Source organism: Sardina pilchardus, chromosome 6 (genome assembly GCF_963854185.1).
Source record: "Sardina pilchardus chromosome 6, fSarPil1.1, whole genome shotgun sequence".
Classification (NCBI taxonomy): Eukaryota; Metazoa; Chordata; class Actinopteri; order Clupeiformes; family Clupeidae; genus Sardina; species Sardina pilchardus.
In genome coordinates, this window is record NC_084999.1 from 19,176,969 (window position 1) to 19,195,561 (window position 18,593).

At 43.3% G+C, this 18,593-nt stretch overlaps 1 protein-coding gene across 4 annotated transcripts in view; it reads right to left on the bottom strand.

The window, feature by feature from the left end:
* Positions 1-17,812, bottom strand: part of LOC134082866 (NACHT, LRR and PYD domains-containing protein 1 homolog) — a 50,564-nt gene extending 32,752 nt beyond the window's left edge. For all 4 annotated transcript variants that reach the window (XM_062538887.1, XM_062538889.1, XM_062538888.1 and 1 more), the window contains exons 1-2: positions 17,782-17,812; positions 11,522-11,737 (exon numbers count right to left, since the gene is read on the bottom strand). In XM_062538887.1, the coding sequence (XP_062394871.1) occupies positions 11,522-11,705 (184 nt within the window). In that variant the 5' untranslated portion in view covers positions 11,706-11,737; positions 17,782-17,812. The remainder of the gene's footprint in view (positions 1-11,521; positions 11,738-17,781) is intronic.
* Positions 17,813-18,593: the final 781 nt, after the last annotated feature.

Here is an 18,593-nt window from a genome sequence, read left to right on the forward strand (position 1 = left end):
TAGCAGAGATTGAGATGTTTGGAACAGTTTTTGAAATCCCCAGGGGGGGATTTAGACTCCAGAGGGTTAATACCACCATCTACTGGCCGATGGGTATACAGTCCTGAATGTACACATAAATCCATTTCTTTTATAGCCCCCCATGGATGAAATTCCACAAAACTTGGCATACTCCCAGAGGGTGTCAGGTTAATCATACACATGAAATTTGGTGCAGTTCATAACATCTCATTTGAAGATAGGGGCAATTAAAGCAATATTACATTGCATTTTCAATTTTTACCATGGGGGTGCAAATCACAAATGACTGGTTATAAGCTAAGTTGATGCAAGCTCTAGAGAACAACATACCATAAACATTTTGTCATCCTCGGTGCCACGGTTCAGGTAGTTATGTAGGAAAAACTGTCATTTTTGGGCTTCGGGCGGGGGCAGCGCGGGGGTGGAGTGACCCCCGGGGACGAAACGAAAATTTTCCATAGAAGTCTACTGGGGCTACATGCCCACCAAGTTTCATGCGCTCCGGTGTTACGGTGTCCCGGGAATCGTTGACGAAAAATGACGGGAAAAAAGAATAAAAAAAATAAAAATAAAAAAACTTTGACAACAACTATATGACCGCTTCGCTAGCTACGCTAGCGGCGGTCATAATTAACTAGGAGAGTAATCAGTAGACTATGAATAAAAGGAGAGAATGATTTTGATAGCCTACCCAAATACATTAACTTAGACAGGTTACTGTCCCTTAAGCATTAGGCTTACAGTTACAAGACTTGATTATACATAAGAGCAACATACACTTCAAAGGCAGTTAGCCTAAATGAACTAATGAAAAATCAGCCATAAATGCAAATTGTCCATGGACCTAAGCATCAAATGTAAACATAAGTTAACTAGTACATGTGCACACATTTTTCAACATTCAATTTCATTTTCAACCTTCAATTGCATTCAATTCAATGAATACAAATTAAATGCTCGTTCATAACTTAAAATACCATAGGCTGTAGGCTACAAAGTTCAAAGTGTTTTGGACACAACCCAGCCCGACGTTTTCGTGCAAAAAAACGAACTGTGTGTTTTTAATTCTAGGCTAAATGTTTGCTTATCTGTTTAGTGTCTCTCCAACACGCCAGGTTTGGGGAAACTTCGGCAGGTCCGTCTTCGGCAGTTGTAGCCCAACTCGATCCAACTCCGCTTGGAATTCGCAGTCACGCAGGTGGATCCGATTAGCGTTTGCACTCAGCTGAGCGCAACACTAGCTCCTAGGTTGATTAGTTCCAACCTCGGCAACGGGCTCCACAAAGGCCGGGAAGAAAGGATCAAGGGCAGCTCCGGGTTCAACTTGCTTGCAGGCGGTAGGCTATGGCTTGCTTACTGGTGCCGAGTTCGACTGTCACTCCCTCAGGAAATACGCAAAGCCTTAGTTCTCAGTTACGGGTGGTTTATTTTTCTTTCTTTATTTTAATCTTCGTCCACCGTCGAACTGTTAAGAGTTCAGTAATAAACACAATACATGCACTCAGTTAAAAGGTAATATAAAACACTCAAATCACATATCATCATTTAGCAATTAAGTCCACATACCTCGCTGGCTGCACACACCATGAGGGAATGAGAAACAAAAAACCCCACAGTCTTGCGATATAAAAAGCTTAAAAGGTCCAGTGTGAAAAAGTCTTAAACTACGTGGAATGCCGACATGACCACGAGTTATCACCGGTTATCACACGCACAGCACTCGGCCGTCCAGGTGAGCTGTGCAACACTTTCAAATGTCCGTGTGGAACATGTACTAAATTGACCTTTAGGCCTGTCAGGTGATGCAACACACACAAAAGGTAAATCAAAATATACACAACATAATATCGCAAATCATAACAACAATAACCAAAATCATACAAAACAAAATCAACCTTGGCAGTTACACCACCATTAACCACGTGGCCATTGGCTTTTTAGTGAGGTTACAAAGGGATGAATTGCTTGTTGAATGTTAGATGTTAATGATTTAATGGGTATGATGATATTTAGTGTTGAGTGTGTCTGAACAGTGGTTGATATCCTGAAATAGTAAAAGCATTTATGCTGAATGCATTTTTTAAACTAATAAATGGAATGCCAGTGTGCAACACCTGAACCTTGCCTTGTCCGTTCTCTTTGTGTTTTAAGGGAACGTGGTTGTGCCGTGCCCCAAGCTCCCCTAGACTTGGAGGCCGGTAATATTTGGGGGCTCGACCGGAACTGGTGAAGTGCCTGTGGACTGGAACACTCTTGCCTGAGAGGGCGAGCATCTTGAGAAGGTCATCCAATTCAACAGGAAGGTGTGATCTACAGAAAATGGCATCGTCAGAACCACGTCAAGTGCTTCAGTGGGACATCCACAGAAAGCTCCCTCTGTTAAGTGCTTCTCAGTTGTACCACTTAGCAGAAATCTTGGAGGAAGAGGGTGATCCATCACAACTGTCTGAAATGTCTGAACCTCAGCTCTACTATTTTATCTCTGATTACCTGAAAAGTGAGAAGCTGTCGAGTCTGGAAGATGCAGGTATGTCCCACCTGCTCTCGTTCCAAGATAAAGTCAATGAACTGATTGCCAGCACAGAGCCACCTGTGCCGCAGGAACTCTTTGGTAGAGCTTCTGGAAAGACTTCACCAACACCAGAGACTTCAGGAAACATTACATCAGCCCAGGTGGACAATGCGGTACATGCCACTCTAACTACACCACGTACAGACTTTGGGGTTGGTGGGGAGTTTAACAGATTAAATACCCAGTCCAATGTGCCAGATCAATGGGTGAAAGTTACTGATGTTGCAGCTTTTTTGCCTCGCAGGGAATTTAAAATTCAGGGGGGGCAAATATCTGACACAGGCTCTGAAATTTCATATGTTCACATTTGTAAGCAGATTGATGAATGGAGGTATTTGTGATGGTTTTACTGAGTCTGAGATCATGAGGGCTGTGATGAGAGTGACAAAGGGGGGGACATTTAAAGATTTACTCACCAATAAGGATGATATGACAATAACTGAGTTAAAAAGGTTCCTGAGGTCTCATATTAGGGATAAAAGTTGTTCTGAGTTGTTTCAAGAATTGAGTAATGCAAAGCAACAGGACAAAGAAACACCACAACAGTTCCTTTATCGAATAAAGACAACGAGTGTTATTGGCGTCACAACAACATGATGCTGAATTTCATTACGACAGGAGGCTAGTGCAAGGGATTTTTCTTCATACACTCTACCAGGGATTAGCTGACAGATGTAGTAACATCCGGCAAGATTTAAAACTCTGTATCTGACCCCCAAGTAACTGATTATGTTATTTTAGAACAATTAACCAAGTCAGCCTGTATTGAAGCAGAAAGGGCAAAACGATTTTCTGCTGTTACAAAATCCAGGCCAGTCACAGTAAATTCCATTCAACAGCCAGAGGGTGAACAGAGTAAGCTGCCAAACTCACAAGCATTAATGGACAGTGAAATACAAGCTAATCGCACGGCTATTACGCAGTTGACAGCTCAAGTATCAGCCCTAACTAAAAACATGGCGATGGTGTCTAATCCAGGAACATCAGAACCCCTATCTACAGGTACCCAATCTCAGTGGAAGTTCACAAAAGGAAAATGCAGGGAGTGTACTCGACAAAAACTGGACAAGTGCTTCCACTGTTTTCGCTGTGGTGAAGGTGGACATCGAGCAGTAGGCTGCCTAAACAAACCAAAGTCGGGAAACGGGGGGAGGTCACAGGAGCGGGACAACCAGTGACCAACAGCCTGCAGTCCCCCTTGTACATCCAATCAGCTAATACTGTAACTCCAAGTCTCACTGATGCCAAAATGAATTCACCCAATGTGAAAACACAGCTCAATTGATTGGGGGCAAATGCCTCGTTTCATGTGTAGTTAATGGGGTCGAGGCCCAGATGCTATTAGACACAGGGGCACAAGTCAACCTTTGTATGTGATTGCAGCTAATGGCTCGACTGTCCCATTTGAGGGATGGATTGACGTGCATCTGGACATTTTAAGCGCGAGGCAAGGACGGATGTCCATTCAAGTTCCATTCTTAGTCTCCCAAAGTTGCTTGGACAATCCCCTGCTGGGCGTGAATGTCATCACGGAGTTGATTCGGGAAAATTGTGAATCAACTGGCAGCGTTAACCTTAGTGTTCTTCTCAGTGAGGCCTTGAACATCAACCCACATACTGCTCAAACCATCGTCTCAGCAGCCCAATGCCAGATTGGAGAAGAAGTATTCCCCAGTTGTTTTGCGAAAGTGGGTAAGAAAGGTCTTGTGATTCCTGCTAGGCAAGTGGTTGAGGTTAAGTGTAGGATTAGGGGGTGGCCAGAAAGGGGAGCTATGTCTTTTGAACCTGCCATAGAAAGCCAGTGGCCTGACAAGTTGGAGCTTTTTCCAGCTATCATTGATGTTCCTGTCGGGCTTTCGAAACTAGTGAAAATTCCAATTCAGAATTCTTCCCAGCATGATGTTTTCTTACCACCAAAGACTATCCTTGGTCAAATCGAGGTGACCGCTTCAATCTTGCCAGTGTCCTGCTTACAGCAGAATCCCCCTGTCACAGTTGAGGTCCAGTCAGCGTCAACCTATAACAAGGCACCAGCCAGAGACAAGTGGCATCCCCCTGTTGACCTATCCCATCTTCCAGAGGAGACACAAACACTAGTCAAGGAGGTCCTGTATGAAGAGTCTGATGTGTTCTCTAGAGGTGAAGGCGATATAGGTTGCATACCGTCTTTGAACCTTAAAATCCACCTTAAAGATGATATTCCTGTTCAGAAATGCTATAACTCAATTCCAAAACCCCTATATAAGGAAGTCAAAGAATATGTACAGGGTCTTCTGGAACGTGGTTGGGTTAAGAAATCAACATCCCCATATTCATCCCCTGTGGTCTGTGTAAGAAAAAAAGATTCCACCTTGCGCCTCTGTGTAGACTACAGAGAGGTAAATCGTAAGACCATCCCTGATCGGCATCCATTGCCTCGTATTCAGGATCCTCTTGACAGTTTTCAATTTTGGACCAAGGTAGCGCATATCATCAAGGCTTTATTGATAAAGAATCTCGCCACGCTACAGCATTCAGCACCCCCTGGGGACTATATGAATGGATCTGTCTTCCTTTCGGGTTATCTAACGCCCCCGGCTGTTTTCAGAGGTGTATGGAAGGTGTACTGGAAGGGTTGCGTGATGAATGTTGTGCCCCCTACCTTGACGATGTTCTTTGCTATTCAAAGACATTTACAGACCACATTTCAGACTTGAGGCGAGTGCTGGCTAAGATGAGAGAGAGTGGTATAAAATTGAAACCAAAACAAGTGTGAGCTGTTTAAGCAACAAGTACGTTACGTAGGGCGCCTCGTCTCTAGTGAAGGAGTGAAGATGGACCCCAAGGATGTGGAGGCCGTTCTATTGCTCAAAGAGAGACGGCCAGCGAATGTTGAAGTGCGGGCCCTGCTGGGTTTCCTTGGCTATTACCGCTCCTTTATTCAAGATTTCGCCAGATTAGCGAAACCCCTATTTGAACTCCTGCAAAGTCACGGCGAAGGGGTTGCGAAAACATCGGCATCTCAGAGAGTTAAGGGGAAGTCTAGTCGACAGATGTCCTCCAAAGCACCAATTGATTGGACACAAAAGCATAGTGACACTGTTGCAAAATTGGTAGATATGTTAACTAATCCTCCTATCTTGGCTTTCCCTGACTTTACCTTGCCCTTTGTCTTGCATGTTGATGCTTCTAATTCTGGGTTGGGAGCAGTTTTGTATCAGCAACAACAGGATAAACTCTGTGTGATTGGCTATGGCTCGAGAACACTTGCACCAGCAGAGAAAAACTATAATCTTCACTCGGGGAAGCTGGAATTTTTAGCTTTAAAATGGGCTGTTTGTGATAAGTTTAGAGATTACCTATATTATGCACCTTCGTTTACCATCTTTACAGATAATAATCCTCTAACTTATGTTCTCAGTACAGCTAGGCTGAATGCATCTGGGCATCGTTGGGTAGGGGAACTGGCAGATATCAGTTTTGACATTAAATATCGCCCAGGAAAGATAAATGTAGACGCGGACACTTTATCTCGATTCCCTGTGCCCTTTAGTGATGTCACCGAATACACAGAAAGCCTGCCACTTGACATCATCTCAGCTGTATGGCAAGGGAACAAGGCTGCTGAGGAAGAAGAGGTGCCGTGGGCAGCAGTTTTGCAACTCTCCAGTGCTACTGATTGTCCGACTCTAGATGTTCCAGTAATTCCACCTCAAGACATAAAAAGGGCACAGCAAGAGGACCCCGCAATCAAAGAGGTATTGAGGTTGAAAAACAGGGTAGAGAGTCCAAGTGCGATAGACAGGAAAACCCTGTCGCGAGATGCCAGAAAACTGATGCATGAATGGAATCGCTTGTGTCTTGATGGTGGAGTGTTGTATCGACAAGCAGGGTCCCGTCGTCAGCTTGTTTTACCCAGTCAGTTTAAACCAGTTGTCCTGAAATTTCTACATGATGATCTGGGCCACGTGGGAGCCGATAAAGTGATCCAGTTAGTCAGGGAAAGGTTTTACTGGCCATACATGCAGCAGGAAGTAGAGGACTATGTCATTCGAAAATGTGCATGTATTATTCAGAAACGTCCCGCTGTCCCAGATAAGGCACCCATGGGGTCCATTTCATCCGCAGCACCTTTTGAACTTGTGGCAGTAGATTATCTTCATTTAGAACCAAGTCGTGGGGGATATGAATATATCCTTGTCCTGATGGACCATTTCACTCGATTTGCCCAGGCATACCCCACCAAAGATAAGTCTGGAAAAACTGCTGCAGAGAAAATATTTAATGATTTCATTCCTCGGTTTGGATTCCCACAGAGATTGCATCATGATCAAGGCCGAGAGTTTGAGAATAAACTATTTCACAGATTACAACAACTTTCTGGTATCTCACACTCCCGAACCACCCCTTACCACCCTCAGGGGAACCCTGTAGAGAGGCTAAATCGCACGCTACTTCAGATGCTTCATTCTTTGGCAGAAGAGAAAAAGGCACAATGGAAAGACCACCTCCCGCTCATGATCCATGCGTACAATTGCACTAAGCATGAGGGAACTGGATACTCTCTTTATTTCCTTGTCTTTGGTAGGCCACCACGGTTGCCAGTTGATTTACTTTTCAACCTTAACATCGCAAATGATGGTGAACCTAGAGATCAGTTTGTGCAGAAATGGGCCACGAGGATGCAAGAGGCATATAAGATTGCGGCAGAAAATAGTCAGAAGGCCTCTGCTAAAGGGAAACGTTACTATGACCGAGGGGTGAAAAGGGCCTCCACTTCAACCTGGTGATAGGGTTCTTGTAAGGAACCTGTCAGAGAGGAATGGCCCTGGTAAGCTTTGCAGCTATTGGGAAAAGAGTGTGCATCAAGTTATGAGTAGGGTGGGAGATTTAGCCAGTCCAGTGTACAAGGTCCAAGCAGAGAATGGGGAGAAAACTATACGTACATTGCATAGGAACTTACTCTTGCCGGTGAACAGCTTGCCTCTGGAGGAAGAACTGCGTTATCAATCTGGGGGGAGAAAAAAATCTGAAAGAGGAAAATCAAAAGGTGACCTGAGAGATGATGAGGTGGACGAGGCAGATTCCGAAGATTTTGATGAGGAGATTACATAAACTGCTCACAAAAAGAAAGAAAACTTGACTTTGGCCCATTATATCTCCCCTTTAGTAATACCAACCAGTAAAGTGTTTCATATCATTTTTAACGTAGATTTATCACCTTTACAATGAGGTATAGCTTGTAAGCATAGGGCAATCATGGAATGAGCAACACAAGCAAACGTGTAAGTAGTGCCAACGAAAAATGTGCGAAAATGGCCTGTTATGCTGTTGGAATTCACCTTTGTTACTTCAAGCATTGACGATTGCACTCTCCCACAGAAATGAGGAAAACAAAACATGTTAGGCATACATTTGTTCATTTTATACTCAGTGTCAGGGTCCTCAGTAGCGTGTAGAGGATCCATATGCAGCCACAACAGCTTGGCACCTTCTCATGCTGGTCACCAACCTGGCTACATTCTGCTGTGTGTGGGATGGCATTCCATTCCTCGATAAGGATCTGTTGTAAGTCAGCCAACCTGGTTTTGTTGGTGACTCTGGCACGTACAGCACGCCCAAGCTGATCCCACAAGCGTTCAATTGGGTTGAGGTCTGGACTCACGTCACGGCAGGCCATTCTATCCTCTCCACTCCCAAATTCTGGAGGTACTCTCTGATGATCCCAGCTCTATGGGGGCGAGCGTTGTCATCCTGGAGGATGGCATTTGGTCCCATATTCTGGAGATATGGAATTGCCACTGGCTCCAGAATCTCATCCCGGTATCTAAACTCACCTGGTAGCACTTGAAGCCCAAAACGAGATGTCTGGCAGCAGAACCCTATTACTGGCCATTTTGGCACATTTTTGGTTGGCACTACTCAGACATTTGGCTGTATTGCTCATTCCATGATTGCCCTATGCTTACAAGCTATACCTCATTGTAAAGGTTAAAAAATCAATGATAAAAATGATATGAAACACTTTACTGGTTGGTATTACTAAAGGGGAGATATAATGGGCCAAAGTCAAGTTTCCTTACTTTTTGTGAGCGGTTTAGTTTGGCTGGCCCTGCGACTTATAGTCAGGTGCAACTTGTATATGAAATGTAACATGTTTTTGAATAATCCCGAAATGAAAGAGGAGTACACATTACCGTCTACAGCCGTGAGATGGGCGCTCTAGAGCCGTTATAGGCCCAACGTTATAGGCCCAACTTTGCACATATTCAGAACACATTTCTGAACGCACACAGCTATGTCTGTAGGATAAACTGACTCTCCCAATGCTTCCCCGCAGCACGTTTGTAAAGGTTGCAAAAAGCACCTTTTTACATGGTTGCATGAACGTTGCTTAAATGAAAGTATGTTTCTTCTTCTTGACTTTTCATATGCCATCTAAGTAAATCGTATGTCAGCTGACAGATGGACGCGCGTTTCGGGCACGAATGAATGGGTTTGCCCTAAGTTTAAATGGAGGCTCGGGAGCTGTGGCTATTGTTACCTGTATGCAGACAACTCAACAAAGTTACGTGGTTAGGAGATTACTGTATGTTGCATTGCCGTGACCCATTCCTTGTGGATTTTTCTCATTGGAATACAGCTAACGAACGCGAAAGCTGAGATTGCGTTGCACATCAGTGTTGGAACGACTACTCAACAAACTGTGAGATAAACATTGTTTTTCGTGTCTGGGAGATCTCGTTGTCGTTTTGTACTGTTGGATTCTTATGCTTATTGTTTGGACTTATGGACACTGAACTTTTTTTGGGGGGGGGGGGGGGTTGTTTGTGCTTTACGAAGCTTTGTGTTAATTAGTATAGCCTATATCAGGGGTGTCAAACTCATTTTCACCGAGGGCCACATCAGCCCAATGGTTGCCCTCAAAGGGCCAGATATAACTTCTAAGATTTGTAGCACCAGCCACAAAATCTTTAGCATCGGTAAAACTTCTAAAATCGAGAAGAGCAAAAGGTATCAGCATGACAAGTTCTTTTTTTTTTATTATTGTTATGTTTTGTAAAAACAAAACACCACTGTCAGTTCCATACAGTTTGACTTTTCAATGAGGGTCACTGGTCAGTCAGGAAGAGATCATGCCATGGATTCTTTTTTTTTTTTTTTTTCATATTTCTGAGTTTTTAGATTCGAGTATATTCAACTTTACTGTCATTGCACGAGTGAAATACCAGTAACGAAATGCAGTTTTAAATCTAGCAAGTGATGCAAACGAGTAGGCTAACTGTCATGTCAAAAAGTGCATCCATGTGAAATGCGTCACTAGCCTACACCGTTCCATACACATACATTAGAAGCGAACGGTCCCGGTGGACTTTTTCTTTGAAGTTTTAAAGTTGAAAGGTGTTGTGTGGATTCTATGTTGTTCGTTTTAAACTGAAATGAAAATGCTAAGCAACAGGGCGATTACTACAAACTTCTAGCATACCTCTGCTTGCCTGATATGAATGCACCTCTTCTCGGTCAGAATAGGCTTATTTTCGCTTTTGGTCAAACAATCCTTGCTCGATTAGCAAGGATTTGGAGCTGGATTTTTTGGATAATAGGACTACACACAATTATACATGCCTTTTAAACGTAGACGTAAACGTATCACGTAGTTTACGACTTACATCGATTCCCCTCTCAAAGAAGCACACGCACTTCAAACAATCATGCGTTTCACAGGCAGGCTAAACCGAGCGCGTAATTTAGGCGCTCCGTTCGTTAAAATAGTTTAGAATACTGGTCTACTTTGTTTTCACACGTACACGTTGCTATCACATCTGATGTAGGCTAGCCAGTTGCACTGATCATAGAGGAAGGTGGTTGATGTCGCCTCCCTGTCAGTCTCACATGCGTGCATTGTATTGCAGTGTATTGCCTATACGCAAAACCTGTATCGGACCTTTTAAGCTCTCGCGGGCCACATACTGTATCAGACCCTTAGCTCTCGCGGGCCATATGAAATGACGTGGCGGGCCGCATCTGGCCCGCGGGCCTTGAGTTTGACACCTGTGGCCTATATTGTCGGGCCTTCACCTCAGCGCGTAAGTTGCGCGCTAGGTGGCCACGAACTCATTGCTTAATTTGTGACACAATACAGTGTGTAGGCCTATTCATAATTCATTTGTGTTTTTTCATTTGTTAGATTATTGTATGTTTGACGTAGTTTGTAATAATTCTGCCCGTTTATCTGAAGTCAACCGAGGCCTTCAATGCGGTTGCTCATATCCGCCTGTAATCTATGTGCGTCGTGACAGTGTGTAGGCCTACTCTTGATTATAATGAGAGGCAAATTGTTACATATTTCATTTTAAAAGCATGTAATATCAGATGAACAAAGTGTATGGACTTGCTATATTAAATCCAGGTAACCAGATAGGCTATTTGCACGTCCGATTTTGCAAGTGACTACGTTCAAAAATCGACAGCCGTCTGTAAGACCAAAGACCAAAACTTATTATAGGCTATCGTAGACTATACTGTATTCACCCACAGTAGGCTATCCTCTTAACTTTTTCGAAAAGAATGAAAGAAGGCAGTATATTAAAGAGATAGCCTTCAGCAGCTTTAGGCACTCAAGGTGAGGAAGTGCTCCATGCTGCATTATTGAGACGGGCTTCGTTTCGGGAAACATTCTTAAAACACAATGTGAAAGACCTCCGATGCGCACTGATAACTATAGTTATGGGGCCGTAACTCAGGAGGATATAATTGAGCCTAAGAAATCAACGACGTCTGTACTTTGCAGCGTTTTTTTCGGGAGGGGGTCCAACACCGACCCCCCCGACCCCCGCGGTTCCTACGCGCCTGATACCGGCCAATTTTCAAGACCCAATGTGGCCCTTGAGCCAAAAAGTTTGGACACCCCTGCATTAGACTGACACACTAGACTGTGTGTAGACTTACCAGAAATGGGTTTCTGAAGCTTCTTCGTCTTCACATTGGTTTTCACCTCCTCCTCCTCCTCTCTTTCCTCCCTTTTGCTCATGCTACTCCCTTTTCTTTTCTGTCTACTCCTCTTCTTCATCTCCTTTTCTTTCACCACATTACTGTTTCCCTCTGCATCCTTCCCCTTGCTCGTACAGTCCATCTCTGGTTGACTTTCACTGATTGAGAAAGACCCTGAATTTGAGACAAAAAATAAAACCAGGGAGACTGATCTGGCTGATCAAAGTCTGTTCTCAAAGACCACCAGGCATGCAACTTAGTAAAACATTTTGGACAGAACCTTTGTAAAGCTTTTCAATTTTCTTTCAAATAATAGCACACACACACACACACACACACACACACACTCAAATACATACAGAGAGAGAAAGATAGAGATAGAGAGAGAGAAAGTACAGACCCACCATCCATTAAAGGAATATTCCGCCATTTTTGGAAATAAGCTAATTTTCCACCTCCCCTTGAGCAAAACAATTGACATTTACCTTTTTCCTGTTCATCCAGCCATTCTGTAATAATCTGAGCTTCCTTTTTCGTAATAATCAAGGGAAGTTGCAAACGTACCATGGGCACTTCCCATGATTATTACGCCAGACGAGAGTGTAGTTCCATGTCAAATCAGCCTAGAAAAAACACGTTTTAAATGGGAAAATGACCGGAAATCTTAGTTACTTTTAAACATGATGCTAGCAGGCGAGAAGCTAATGGTCTAATCCAATTCAATGATCTATGCTAGGCTGAAGCTAAAAGTTGTATCGCCAGACTCACAGAATGGCTGAATGGGGGAAAAGGTAAATATCAATTGTTTTGCTCGAGGGGAGGTGGAAAACAAGCTTATTTCCAAAAATGGCGGAATATCCCTTTAAGCTGTTCAAGCACTCCTGGGCACAAACTCAATTTTACCTACTAGAGTAGGCTACACCTAACCCAATTTGAAAGAGGTGGCAACTTCGGACTAGCTTATCTCACCTACTTCAGACTCAAGCAAACAGTCCACATTCTTTCATTCATATGTCAGACACCTGACATCTGTCACTCCTGTCAAATGATGATGATGGCCTAAATCAGGGATTCCCAAACTGTGGTACGCATGTGGTACACGAGATGAAAAGGGCTATGGCAGAAAGGTGTTAAAAATCAACTTTTCAAATGTTCCGCAATTAATTTATGAATAAGTAGATAATTTTTATTTGGGTTATAATGATATAGAAACATGACATTAAAGTGACATTAATAGTAGGCTTTGTTTGCATTAAAAAGGCGGCTTAATAAACATGATGCCTGGAATGCGTCAATAGAATGTGACTCCTGGGTGAACAGTATGAGGTGCAAGCTGCATTTTTGGAGCAGACAGGGCCCACAGCAGTTTAGGGGCACTGTCCCAGCTCCCTGGGACCTCAAGGCCCTTGCACTAATCCAGGCTTGAACATCAGGATATTTAATTTTTGGGGAGTCTGCGCTTTATTTCAACTGCACAAGAGTAGATCCTTGAAAAAACAGTCGCCTCCCAACTCCATTCTCACTTATCCAATAATAACCTGTATGAACAGTTCCAGTCCGGTTTCCGCCCACTCCACAGCACTGAAACAGCACTTATCAAAATTACAAATGATCTCCTCATGGCAGCTGATTCTGGTCTCCTCACCATCCTCATCCTCCTCGACCTGAGTGCAGCCTTTGATACCATCTGTCCTCAGTAGGCTGTCTTCCATTGACATCACACATACTACGTTCAAATGGTTCACATCCTCTCAGGCCGCACTCAGTTCATTCAGTTAAAGTCCCTTAAATCCATCCCATCCTCTGTCACTTCAGGTGTGCCCCAGGAATCTGTCCTGGGGCCCCTACTCTTCATCATCTACCTCCTCCCCCTCGGCAATATCTTCCGCCAATTTAATATTAATTTCCACTGTTATGCGGATGACACCCAGCTCTACCTCTCCAGCAAACCTTCATTCACTCTCCCACCCACCTCCCTTACTGATTGCATCTCTGAGATAAAAACCTGGTTCCTTAAACTAAACAGTAACAAAACTGAGGTCCTCCTCATTGGTACTAAATCCACTCTATCCAAAACCGACAGCTTTTCTCTTTCTGTTGATAACTCCTCTGTTTCACCTTCTCCTCATGTTAAGAGTCCGGGTGTCATCCTTGACAGCACACTATCCTTTCAATCCCACATCAATAACAATAAGATCCTCTTCCTCCATACACCTGTCTGTCCCCACCGCCCATCTCACCACCATGGGGAGCAGAGCATTCAGCCGCTCTGCTCCCCGTCTCTGGAATTCACTACCACCCCAACTCAGAAACATTGATTCATTCTGCCATTTCAACTCAAAACACATCTGTTTAAAACTGCTTATTCCATTTGATGCTATTCCTCTACCCCTTTCTGCTGCTTTTTATATGTACGGATTTTATTGTTGTGTTTTAAATGTTTTATGTATGTACAGTACAGGCCAAAAGTTTGGACACACCACAACCTAAGTTGTCTTTATTTTCATGACTATGACTATGATGAAAATTGTAGATTCATACCGAAGGCATCAAAATTATGAATTAACACATGTGGAATTATATACTTAAACGTACACTATGTCGTTTTTGCTCCCATCTAGTGGTTAAATTTGATTTTGCAGGCCCCAGCTGTGGCGCAACTGGCTGGGGCACCTGCACCGCACGCCGGCGACCCGGGTTCGATTCCCGCCCCGTGGTCCTTTCCGGATCCCACCCCCACTCTCTCTCCCATTCACTTCCTGTCTATCTCCACTGTCACTGTCAATAAAGGCATAAAATGGCCAAAAATATATACTTTAAAAAAAAATTTGATTTTGCATGCACGCTCTAGCGCCACGCGTTTTTAAATGTGCGTTGCAAGATGGCTAGAACTACGGGAAGTTGAATGGGTCGAGATTCATTCAAGATGTCTTCTACCACTTCATCGAGTTTTCTTTCCAGTGATGATGTAAGCTATTCTAAAGTTCTTTGAATAATTTGTATGATCATGTATGAGTAATTACTCCTCGAGCAACATAGTGACTTACGTTGTCATGCTTATATTGTTTTTACATTAGCTTACTATCGTAATATTAGCATAGCAGCAGCTAACAACTTGACATGGCAGTATAGGCTAATGCTTGTATTGCTCTAAAGGCATGAACTATGTCACTAAGTGCAGTGCTTGTCTGTAGGTTAAGTATTGACCGTCTTCACGCTGCTTCTCTGTGTACGCGAAATGCAAAAACGCGTTTTTCCCTAGCGGTAGTGTTTTATGTCCCTCTCGGCAGTTCATATTTTTCTATACACCGGAAAGACATGGAAGACTTCCTGTGAACGTCCCTTTCAATGTAAATGCCGGGAAGTAATTCTTCGGCCAGCAGGACGAGTCAGATCATTGGCATATGTTATTTTACACCAAAGAGGATCTATTTATGAATGAAGACGTTGACTTGAGGTACTAAAACACTTAAAATCCTACATAATGTACCTTTAACAAAAAAGTGTGAAACAACTGAAAATATGTCTTATATTTTAAGTTCTTCAAAGTAGCCACCTTTTGCTTTTAATACTGCTTTGTACACTCTTGGCATTCTCTTGATGAGCTTCAAGAGTCACCTGAAATGGTCTTCCAACAGTCTTGAAGGAGTTCCCAGAGATGCTTGGCACTTGTTGGCCCTTTTGCCTTCCACACGGTGATTGGAACCAAAGATCTCAGATTTGGACTCATCAGACCAAAGCACAGATTTCCATGGTCTAATGTCCATTCCTTGCGTTCTTCAGCCCAAACAAGTCTCTTCTGCTTGTTGCCTGTCCTTAGCAGTGGTTTCTTCGTAGCTATTCTACCATGAAGGCCCGATTCAGGCAGTCTCGTCTTAACAGTTGTTCTAGAGATGTGTCTGCTGCTAGAACTGTGTGGCATTGGCCTGGTCTCTAATCTGAGCTGCTGTTAACGTGCGGATGAACATATCTTCCGCAGCAGAGGTGACTCTTGGTCTTCCTTTCCTGGGACGGGCAGTTTCTTTGTAGCGCTTGATGGTTTTTGCGACTGCACTTGGGGACACTTTCAAAGTTTTCCCAATTTTTCGGACTGACTGACCTTCATTTCTTAAAGTAATGATGGCCACTCGTTTTTCTTTACTTAGCTGTTTTTTTCTTGCCATAATACAAATTCGAACAGTCTATTCTGTAGGACTATCAGCTGTGTATCACCCCTGACTTCTGCACAACACAACTGATTCCCAACTCCATTTATAAGGCAAGAAATCCCACTTATTAAACCTGACAGGGCACACATGTGAAGTGAAAACCATTTCAGGTGACTACCTCTTGAAGCTCATCAAGAGAATGCAGAGTGTGTGCAAAGCAGTAATCAGAGCAAAGGTGGCTACTTTGAAGAAACTAGAATATAAGGCATATTTTCAGTTGTTTTACACTTTTTTGTTAAGTACATATTTCCACATGTGTTAATTCATAGTTTTGATGCCTTCATTGTGAGTCTACAATGTCAATAGTCAGGAAAAGAAAGGAAACTCATTGAATGAGAAGGTGTGTCCAAACTTTTGGCCTGTACTGTATGTACGGTGACCTTGAGTGCCAAGAAAGGCGCCTTTAAATAAAATGTATTATTATTATTATTATTATTATTAAGAAGCATGATCAATGGGGATGGTTCCAATGACTCTGTGCGCTTTATACTGTAGTCATTCAATCAACAAGACCAACGATCCAGTGATTGAACCCAGAAGATGACAGAAAGCAGGAGGGATAGAGATGTGCAGGTTCCAGCCTGAGCTGCAGGCGAAATGGAAATCACCGGCATATCAGGCAGGGTTTACCCAGAGGGTTCAGGACTAGGGTGACCAGACGTCCCGGTTTTCCTGGGACAGTCCCGAGTCCCCACAAAAGCCTGTCGGGACGCTGATATGTCCCGGTTTTCACCAACCATAATTGAAGTGTGGTTTTAATATAGCCCGATCACTAAAGCGTCCGACGTATGCTGTGTGTGTGTGTGTGTGTGTGTGTGTGTGTGTGTGCCAGTCAATCGCAACAGTCTGCACAATCTTTGCAGTCAACGTTACGTAACGTAATGTACATTGTTTCATTGCCTCGTTTAAGCAGGTTACGCTATGACAATGCTGAAGAGAAAGTCATCATTCTCAATAACCTATAGTCCATGAGCTATGGGGGTTGGTCGTTACAAAGGTGGCAAACCATAGCCCTTTTCTGAAACCCTGGAATCTCAGCTTTTCAATGATGTAGGCTATAATGGCCATCTGACAAGAGTAGCTGTTTAGAGTTATCACACATAATGTAAACTAAGCTTGAGAAAATAATATGGCTGAGTTTCGTTTTCAAAAAATGTTTTCATGCAGGCTATCTGGATAATAGGTGAGTAATGTTTAGGAGTCAGACAGTGCAGGACCTAATCTCTGACTGAAAGTGCAAAGAATGTGTGCATTTGCACAGCAATATTTAAGAAATTGTCTCGGGGGTGACACCCCCGAACCCCCAGTACCGTTTGGGCTGAAAGACGGCTATGAAAAAAAAGTTTCACCTGTCACATGTTGACGTTACATTTGATCACGCACTAAGTGTCCCGGTTTTAGTTCAGAGAAATCTGGTCACCCTATTCAGGACGAATGATGGATAGACAACGGCAACGCCCTATAAAGACAATATATTAAAGACAAAACAAACAGATCCAACTTTGTAGTTGGATGTTATTATCGACTGTGAATAGGTTACAGTAGCCTACTATTACGCTCAGTGGCGTTGTGGCTGGCCACTGAGAATCTTTTGCCGCGTGCACGCATAGTGTTGATAACCGGTTCGGACGGACAGCTATTTTCCTATCCAAGTGAATGGGGAAGCACAAAGCCATCGATATGGCTTTGGGGAAGCATACACAGAAGGTGCGGGATTTGCATGCATGCATGCATGCATGCATTTCTACGGAGATCTGTTCTGTTTTGATCTTTTTAAAAAGTCTCTGTAACTATAGGCTACTGATCGAGCAGCACTTAATACTTATAGGCAGAACATGTTGGCGATCGAGTCCTATTTTGTGGGATAATTTTGTACAACTTCACCATACTATTTTACAGCCAACCTTCAATCCACAACAGCGATCTGAATTTGATCAGGAATGGGCTTCTTGGCTGCGTCCAACCTACAAATGCTGACCGAGTCATCGAAAAGTCGCGAAATGGACTTACCTGTTCACCGTGGCACCTCCACTAGCATGAGACGTTTTGTGGATTATGTTACATAAACTTGGGCCATCACGGAAGTCATATCATAGCTGATGACGTTTGGAAAACGAGACTAGCCTACAAAGAAATGCCGTTGCTGTAAGGAAAGACACATAATTAGTCAAATGCAGATGTCTTATTAAAACCATTGACAGCTTTACTACGGCAAATGTAAAGATAAATTAAAGGAGAGTCTCCATTCAGTCTCCATTTTTCGGTCAATAACGTTCACTGATCTTTAACCTTATTTATAGGCTGCAGTAGGCTAGCCTACGTTTTTTTTCTGACGGGAAGTGACAAACTTTTTAATGGCATTGCTTTTTGCAATTCCATAACAATTCCCTTGATTGCCATTTCATGGTAGGCTATGGCTGTTAATCACAAAAAGTTGCTGATATTGTTATTGAAGTTCTCGGGTGAAAAGTTTTCTTTCCAATTCCAAAAGTTCAACATTCCAATCAAATGTCATATCTAGTCAGGGGGCCTAGGCCTATGTGGTTTCCGTGGGACTGAAATGTTAATTTTTGGAGGGTGGTTGGACTGTCTTTAGTGGTCATTAAACATGAAGAAAAATGATGTCTCCATTTTTTTCCAACCTGTTTTAACCCTGTTTTTCTGATACTTCACTGTAAGGCAATACACTGTAAGGCACAGGTGTCAAACTCAAGGCCCGCGGGCCAGATGCGGCCCGCCACGTCATTTCATATGGCCCGCGAGAGCTAAGGGTCTGATACAGTATGTGGCCCGCGAGCAAAAGGTCCGATACAGGTTTTGCG